The sequence below is a fragment of the Pomacea canaliculata genome, linkage group LG8, assembly GCF_003073045.1.
Source record: "Pomacea canaliculata isolate SZHN2017 linkage group LG8, ASM307304v1, whole genome shotgun sequence".
Classification (NCBI taxonomy): Eukaryota; Metazoa; Mollusca; class Gastropoda; order Architaenioglossa; family Ampullariidae; genus Pomacea; species Pomacea canaliculata.
In genome coordinates, this window is record NC_037597.1 from 9,951,109 (window position 1) to 9,959,793 (window position 8,685).

The following is an 8,685-nucleotide window of genomic DNA, read 5'->3' on the forward strand; positions in this document are numbered from 1 at the left end:
TAACATAATGGGCACACTTATAGTAAAATAACATGATCTGCACACTTATCGTAGAATAACATGATCGGCACACTTATAGTAGAATAAATACGTACACACGCACACACATTCTACAAACACACGTGGATGACAAAACAGGAGCAGAAATGGAAAGAGAAAACAGTGACTTACCTGAAGTGTCTGTGCCACCTGAAGACTGGGCATTGCAGACGAATATGAAGAGAAACGAGTGGATAACCAACAAGCACCGGACACTTGACTGACACATCGCTGGCTGGACTCTCTGCTGGCTGGTCCTGCACGTCGCTGCTTTAATCCACGAAGCATTCAGTCGTCGTCCGCCGACAAAGTCATAAGATGTTGTGACTGGCTGCTTTGAATGTGTTTGGTCGATGGTGGCGCTGCCTCAGACCTGTGCATCTGCTGGACCAAAAATTGCAAAATCGATAAACATTTTGAATGAACGGTCCCTTGGGGTAATCATTGTCGGTGCAGATATGAAAACTATACAAATAGATATTGCTGTTGTTTTTCTTTATCATCATCATCATCCTCATCCTCATCCTCATCCTCATCATCTGGGTTATGAGCAGGACAATAAGGTGCATCCTCCTCCTCCTCCTCCTCCTCCTCCTCATCATCATCATCATCATCATCATTCACGTCCTCAGTTATTTGAGTCACGCCTATTGTTGTTGGTTTTTTTTAAAAATAATTCTCCGTGATAACGGGATTTTCTTCAGCACCTCAGGCGCATTTGCCATCGTCACTGGACTGAGTACGAGGTGTACGAGCTGAACTTAGTTTGCATTCACAGTGTAATCGTCATTTATCCACTTGAGCATGTCCATTCGAGGAAAGGAAAACGCACATCATATTCACCAACAATGATTAAAGAGAAACTAATGTTTCGCAATCTCTGACTCGTAAAATGTTTCATGCATCACTAGTGAGGAGCGAGAGATGCGGGTGCAGGGGATGGGTCTTGGGCTCTAGCCGCCGAGAGTATTACTTGTTTCACTAGCAGCTAATGGACTACATGACATCGCCCTTTCCTTCATCTGCGAGCACAAAGACCTGTGGTGTGTGTGTATTCTTACGCCGTTTTCTTCCGCTTATGGGCGAACAGTTCTTTCTACCCCAGACTGCGGGAAATCAAGCGGCTGATGTGTGAAATTTTCCAGGCTATAAACAGCTATGTGTCGGTAAACATGTTGTAATTTGTATATGCTGTTCATCCATCTTACACGCACAAATTATACATATGCACAGGACATACATACATGAAGACTGAGGAAAACAGGGACAAAGACCGAGAGATAACATTGCTAACTTCTAATATTACTCATTCATAACTTATAAAATTATTTATATATAAATAATATTACCTATTACTCACTTATAAATAACAGTACTTACTACTGATGCAAGTAAAACTCTAATCTGTGCTTTTGTGGTATCAAGGATGGACTATTATAATTCTCTTTTAGCTAGAATTCCCAGACCTCAGAGGATCGAGAATACCGCTGCTCTCCTCACCTGTAGACCCTCTAGATACGAACATGTATCACCTATCTCTCTCTCGTCACTGCCTGCCAGTCGTGGATCGTATAGCCTACAAACTTTCCACTTTGACTTACTCTGTTGTTTCTGGCACCGGTCCTCTGTACCTCTCCGAACTCATTCCTATACCTCCGCCCCCACGACTTCTTCGCTCCTCTCCTGACACCGAGCTTCTGCGACTGTCACTAAGACAAAGACTATGGCCAGAGGTCGTTCTCCTACCAAGCTCCATCAACTTGGATTACCCGTCAGCCTTCGACCACCACCTTTAAGTCTAAACTTAAGACACATCTTGACAGAACGACTTCCCTGTGACCCTGTCCTGACCCTGAGCTTGCACAACGCGTGTTTGTATTTACTCTGTGTGTGTGTGTGTCTGTTGTAGTGTGTCTGTTATATGCGAATGTGGGTGCACGTGTTGTTAATGGTTGTTTATGATTCAGTCTATATATTATTTATGTAAAGCTTTGAAAATGCGCTATATAAATCTCATTATTATTACTATTTCTAAGTAAATAACATTCCTGACTCACAAAGTGCGCGAAGATGAAATGAGACAATAACTGTTGTGTGCACGATAGATGGGAACAAACATTAGAATAAAGTGAACTAATGTTTCGCGGAATTAGGAAGCGTAAAATTATGACAAAGCATTTAGTTAATTCCATCTTTAAAATCCTGTCTTCCGTGTGATTAAAAAACATGTTTTCGGTTTGTTCAACACAGAACGACATCATCAATGTAATAATTTTGACATTCTTTTTACTTCCGGCTAAGTTTCAACCACTGTCTTCACTATTAAAATCAAATAATATCAAAAGCATATTTACATTTTAAATATTTTGCATTATCTGTTAATGAAGTTTATAAACTGAGTATAATAATCTGCCTGACAGTTAACTAACACTACTACTTATACATATCTACATAGACCAGGTATATATACGGACTGTACACTTACACATAGACTGGCACCAAACCCAGGGTGTCGCAGATCTCAAGTTCAGTCCTCCACTTAGCAAATGCCAGCTACTTGCGTCCATAAGCTTTGAGTGTGTTGTCTACTCGAAGTAGGACAGACGGACTTCCGACAGTTTTATCTCCCAGCTGCGCGCGTCCTTTGCGTTATTCCGGATCGTCACTCGTTGGACGATGTCCAGGACATCTTCTGTCACAAGCCCTGGGCTGGGACACGACTCGGTGCCGTCTGCAGGTGGCGCGTGTGCGCGTGTCGACCGCTCGTCGAAGACTGGGAGCCAGTGACGTCGCCAGGACGTGGGTCTGTGTTCGGCACCTCGCGGGTTCGCCTCTGGGTTGCGCGTGCCGTCAAGCAGGCGCGAGGGTCGTTGTCGTCGTGCTCTGGTGGAAGTCATGTCGACAGATCACCCGTGGTGGTGACTGGTGCTACGTGATCACGTGAGCGTCAGTACGTCCGCGATATCAACACAGTAAACAATTCCAACCTTTATTCTTGTGGAAGACTAGGCACAAACAATTCTTGCAACCTGTTTGTAATTGGAAGACTTGATTGTGTGCATGAAAATTGTTTACAGCAGTTTCCAAGGAATCCCAATCAAACATACCCGTAACTATCTAACTCGCCATACAATAAGACAGCGGGTACTTCTTGTCTCTGGGATTTTCTGCTTATATTCATCTTGATGTATTATTCCACTTTGTCAGTTCATATTTCCTGTCTTGTGCTGTCGTAATGTAAAGCACCTCTCTTCTTTTGCCCATGTACCTTTACTCATCTCACAATAGATGTCCAGCTTCTTCCCTCAATTCTTTATGAGGTAAGGGGTAATGTAAGTTTTGTATTAAAAGAAAAGTTTTTACTAAAGGAAACTTTTGAGAACTTGTGACTGTGTGTGTGTGTGTGCTTGCTTGCATGCGCCCTTGCATATATGGGTTTGTAGTATTATTCCTCAAAATTCAGTATTTATGCCTAATAAAAGCTAGTCAAATTTTATTTTATTCTCTGAATTGAAAGTTAGACGACTTACATAACAATAATTTTTAGACAATCTTTATTTGCTTTGACTAACTATGTTATTCTGAATTTCCATGTTTGGTCTGCTAGTGTTGGTGTGTTGAGTCACATAGCCTGGGCTGGTGGGCGCAATCACACGAGACATAACAAGAGAGGATAGGAAGCTTCCCTTTTATTACTGTTTGGATCACTAAACGGAACTCGTTATTGTAGTGAAGGTAATTAACCACCTTCAGCTGTTTTTCCTCAGCATACAATTTTCCCCTTCCTTCTAAGAAACCACTCTTTTAAAAAAAAAAATCCACCTTCAATTTTTATCACAGTTAATTTCTAGTCCAAGCTTGTGACATGTAACAAGGCAATTAATCTGGTCTTAAAGACCCGTCCGTGGACTTGATCATAAAACTAAATCATTTGCAAATATGAGAAGGAAGTTTTTACTAGATCAGGTTGCAGATAAAAACCGTACTTGCCACCTGCAGGTATTTTCACATTTCATTCATAATAGTGAAAATAATTTTGGACTGGTTGTTCATCCATCTAGGAGTAAACATAAAGTTGGACTGACTGTGCATCATTGTCAGAGTCCTCGAGGGCACAGGTAGTAATCAGTAAATTTACTGTTCTTCCCAATGTATCATTTTAACGAATCCTATATTGATATTATCGCTTTCATAAATAGGCAACATGCTCCAGAATTAATTGTGGCTCTCAGTTGTTGCGTGAGGAGAGTCATAAGCCCTTAAGTACACAAACAAGCAAAGAGTCTGGCAGGCTTACTGAGATATTTTTGAATAACAGAATACAATGAAAATATATAGTCCGTTGTTGAATGACCTTTTTTCAGACCTGGTAAGGGTTCGTTTTGTCGAAGCAAAGACATAATCGTATTTATTATTGATGCGCAGAAGTCTCCAACCACACTTACAAGGGCGATGCCTTTGTAGTCACTGGTACACTCTCGATCGCCTTTGATACAAAAACAACAAATAAAGCTTCCTTCCACCTGCACACACGAACCAGGCCTCCCCAGGCAGAGACGAGGTCCACGACTGACTGCCGATGGTTCAGAGGGCAGGGCCGGCGTTAGGGGGTGGCAAATGGGGCGGCCGCCCCAGGCCCCGCTGTCAAAGGGGCCCCGCGCTTCAGCCCCGAGGTAAGGTGACCAGACGCTTTTGACCTCGTGTCACACCTGCTCATAAAATGTCCGGGCGGGGACGCCCAATGTCCCGCTTTGTGGCAAGTCCATCAAAGTCCCGCTTATCTTTAAAAATACCGTACACTGATTCGCATCCGCGCCTTTGGTTTTGGCTTTTGCCTTTTGACGGTGTCTTGTTGATCCCTATTTTTTTTTTCCGTCGCTGTGCGGGCTCCGGTGTTTGACCCGTGACGACAATGACCTGCCGGCCGATATCTTATTGCACGCGCCGCTAGTACATCGCCGGTGGTCGTTTGGTCGTCCCTCGTAGGTGTCAGCTTCTTTGGTTACAGTTGTCCGAGTTCCCCCACTTCCCAGTGGCAGGTGACTACACCCCAAACCTAGTGTATATGGAATGGACAACAGTCATGTCAGCCTGTTATTATTTTTTATCTTTTAACTTTGTATTGGAATGCTACAGAATGCCGATTTCTAACTCTGTTATACTTGATATAATAAATTTTTTAGAAAAGTAAGCTAGGCTAAAGTTATAAAAAAAAAAAGAAAAGTGCATTTTACATTTTGGCAGACGATGCCGATCCAAAGGCATCCACAGGCCACCCCGGGTATAGAGTTGTAGACTAATGTAGTTTGCTTGGTGATGGAGAGACGGGAAGAGAAAGTTTCACGGTGTCGTGAAGTAACTACAGGAAACAAGTTCCTTTGACATCTCTCACTTCGGGCTTAGAGGTTGCAGTGCCAGTGGTGGGCCCCATCCTTTCCATTCACAGAGTGGCCATACATCAGTAACATATCCACCTCTTTACTGTCAATTCCAACTTGCTTGCAGGTCGCCCAAGTGGCACATTAATCCAGCGACCTCAATGCACGAACGTTCTTCTAACGGTTCATGCCGATAAATTATTGTGTCCAGCGGCCCTCTGACACCTGACCCGCTACCCCGACTACCCCGCCTACCTTAGGTCTGGAAATTGTATACTGCAGACTGCTTGGGTGTTCCTTCTTCAGACCTTTCTTTAAGAGAAAAGAAAAAGACGGAAAACAATCCACTGACCAAGGCCGGGCCCCTTCACAACCGCGGGCCCGGGTACACCAGATACCCTGCCATCTCATCAAGTCTACGTCAGCACGTTTCCCCTCACCTCTCTGCATTTCGTCCTCCCGCGTGTTTTCCGCTGCCCGGCATTTTATTCGCTTCCAGTAATCCTTTTCTGTGAGTACGGATCAGTGACTGAACTAATGTCGGGGACGATACGAACATCGCCAGTGAAAAGACAGTTAAAGGTGGAAACATTGAAAAGACTTTTAATTGTGAGGTGCAACTTTGACAGGGAAAATTCACGAAATCCTTGTGAAAAAATTTATGACACAATCTTGCAATGACCGAAACTTTACAAGGAGATTCACGGTCTATGAAGTAGGGTTTCGGAGTAACAGCCTCGCAAGATGACGAAGTACCATAATTTGTTACAGCGCCTCACCTGCACGTCCGCAAGGTTGGCTGAGCGGGAGGTAAGGTAGGAATATTTTAATTTAAATGTTAAATACCGGTTTTCTATTTGAAATGGAATACTGTAGTGGCGTGGACAGATCTGCCGTTGAAAGCATCACTACTCGGCAAAGTCAGAGGAAAGTCTCCCCCTCCCCACCCCCCCTATTTATCGGCGTTGTTTGTCAGTGACGTCACCATCATCAGCACGCGTCCTGCTTTCGCCCCCGAAACGTCTGGTCACCTTACCCGAGGTCATCTTTATGACTTATTGCTACATGTAGCTGTGTTAAACATGTTGTGACACAAACTGACCTTCAGAAAACACTTCTAATTAAGCAAATTATTGAACCCATGTCTTCACGTTAAACCCGACAATAATAACAAGCAGTTTATTAAGTTATCATCACCATATTATTTTGCTTTAAGAAAAAACCGCTGCTGTCACAAACGGTTACGAACAATTAAAACACTAAATCCATGCGTTATTTCGCGAAATGGATCCAGCCTATCTAACTGTATATAGATCAGTGCTTCCGGCATCATATCAATAGGGATGTTGATACACGTACTCCATGACCCCGGCCCCGCGCGGATGGTCGGCCCCAGGCCCCGCGTGGTCCTAACGCCGCCTCTGTCAGAGGGACATCGATACACAGCCATCTCAGCTTATTAATTACAGCCAGCATCCAGTACTTTGAAACTCTTGATTACATTATGGGAAATATCTACAGGAGATCTCATCGCGACATTTTTAATGTGCCGAGACAGATCGCAAAGTTATTATTTGAGGCAGCACTAAGCAAAAGCAGGGACATTCAGCTAGCATCTGTACCCTGGACTGACGGTACCCGACTGAAGACACAACTCTCGTTTGTACCGAGTGCTATCACTCTCAGCCCACACAATCAATCATCAGAGATATATCATCTGAATTAGCAGAAAAATGCTAAGTAAAACTGACAAGCTTTTAAAACTGTATCTTACTGTCCCATCTAGAACGCATTTTTGTCTTAAGACGAGTAAAAACATACCCGAGATGTACCATGACACACGTGTTTGAACTGCTTCGTTGTGCATGTGTTTAAAGAGAGGATTGATTATCTAAATCTGGATAAAACTTTAATGTAGCTCATTAGCGGAAATCTAAGTAGTTTTAAGCACATTTACTTGCTAACCCTGAATGGTATTGAGATGATTACGGAGTTTATCTTATTCTGAATGTTACATTACCTATTGTGATTGCCGAGGGAGTTATTTTTCAATGGGTTTTGTTTCTTGTTTAGTGATGTTTTCTCTTTTAACACAGAAAGCAGCATGTGTTGTGATGCTACCACCAGGTATATATATCCATGGCCGCACTCACGCACCCGCCGCCTCTTTCTCTGTTTTCGTAATGCGTGAGTACTAACACTGTTGTCAGTATGGAGTTTGTAAAGGTCGTACATCTTTCTAAGCCACTAATTCTTGTACACGATTTGGACATTCATCAGCTACAGACCAGACCCTCCTTACAAGCCAGTGTGAAAAACCAAATATTTGGCTTCTGCCCTTTTGCAACCTACATTATGAATACGTCACCAGACCCACTCCCTTTATTATTAATTCTCAATTATCGCTTATTTTCGGAAGCAGGGGAATTTATTTGTTATTGTCTTGACAGAAATTGTGTTAAAATATTGTATTTCTGACATTTTTTCCGACCTGCCTTGATCATCACAAAAATAGCTCACCAGAGAAGATAGGATGATAGATAAAGCCATTTCTCACCTTATGTCTGGCAAATCAGTCAAGTAACATCTCTAACAGTCCTAACCGTCCATCGAGATGAAACTGCTGTTGTAAAGCTGTTGTTTGTCCTTACTCTTCGACACTGTTGAACTAATCTGACATTCTTCCTGTCATCAACTGTCACTCGCATGTCCTGCTTACTATTTTCAAGCTAACCTTTAGTTTCTTTGTAAGTGGCATCCGGTTTTCTTTGAAACAAAGAGAGTCAACAGCGAGAAGGCAGGTGGCGGTCACAGGACCACATCCTCTTTGTAATGTAAACGTCGCTAGCCCTCGGGCTGACGATCTGTACTGGCAACAAACACACACACAGATTGAAAACAAATTTCATATTGACATTTTCTCTACTTTAGAGAAAAAAGAACCTTTCAAGCATATTAAATTAGCAATAAAAGTAACTTATTGGTCTGCAATGGCTGGAGGGGCACATAAGCGAACTTGATTTCTGTTCCAACTTTCCAGAAATCAAGCTTTCACTCGGTCCATGTGACCTGATTTCATGAATATAATTTCCAGTTCCTCTATTGCCTTCACCAGCTAAGATGTTGGGACGATTAGCCTATCGTCGTTTCCATTGCTGGATTAACTGTAGGGGCTCTTGGTGTTCCCTCTTGCTTTCCCTTAAACATTTGGCTGCTAAACTTACTCAGTCAGTTGATCCGTGTGTGATAGCAATCTCAGAGGCTTATT

At 42.8% G+C, this 8,685-nt stretch overlaps 1 protein-coding gene across 7 annotated transcripts in view; it reads right to left on the reverse strand.

Moving 5' to 3' along the window:
* Positions 1-7,994, reverse strand: part of LOC112570939 (probable G-protein coupled receptor CG31760) — a 39,896-nt gene extending 31,902 nt beyond the window's left edge. For 2 of the 7 annotated variants that reach the window (XR_003100723.1, XM_025249670.1), the window contains exons 1-2: positions 2,525-2,826; positions 172-423 (exon numbers count right to left, since the gene is read on the reverse strand). Coding sequence is in view for 6 of the 7 variants with exons in the window: in XM_025249670.1 (XP_025105455.1) it covers positions 172-327 (156 nt within the window). In the remaining variant the exon portion in view is untranslated. Of the gene's footprint in view, positions 1-171; positions 424-1,640; positions 1,785-2,524; positions 2,827-7,974 lie in introns of those variants that run through there. The other 5 variants (XM_025249674.1, XM_025249671.1, XM_025249676.1 and 2 more) reach the window with 5 other exon arrangements.
* Between the last annotated feature and the right edge of the window lie 691 nt (positions 7,995-8,685).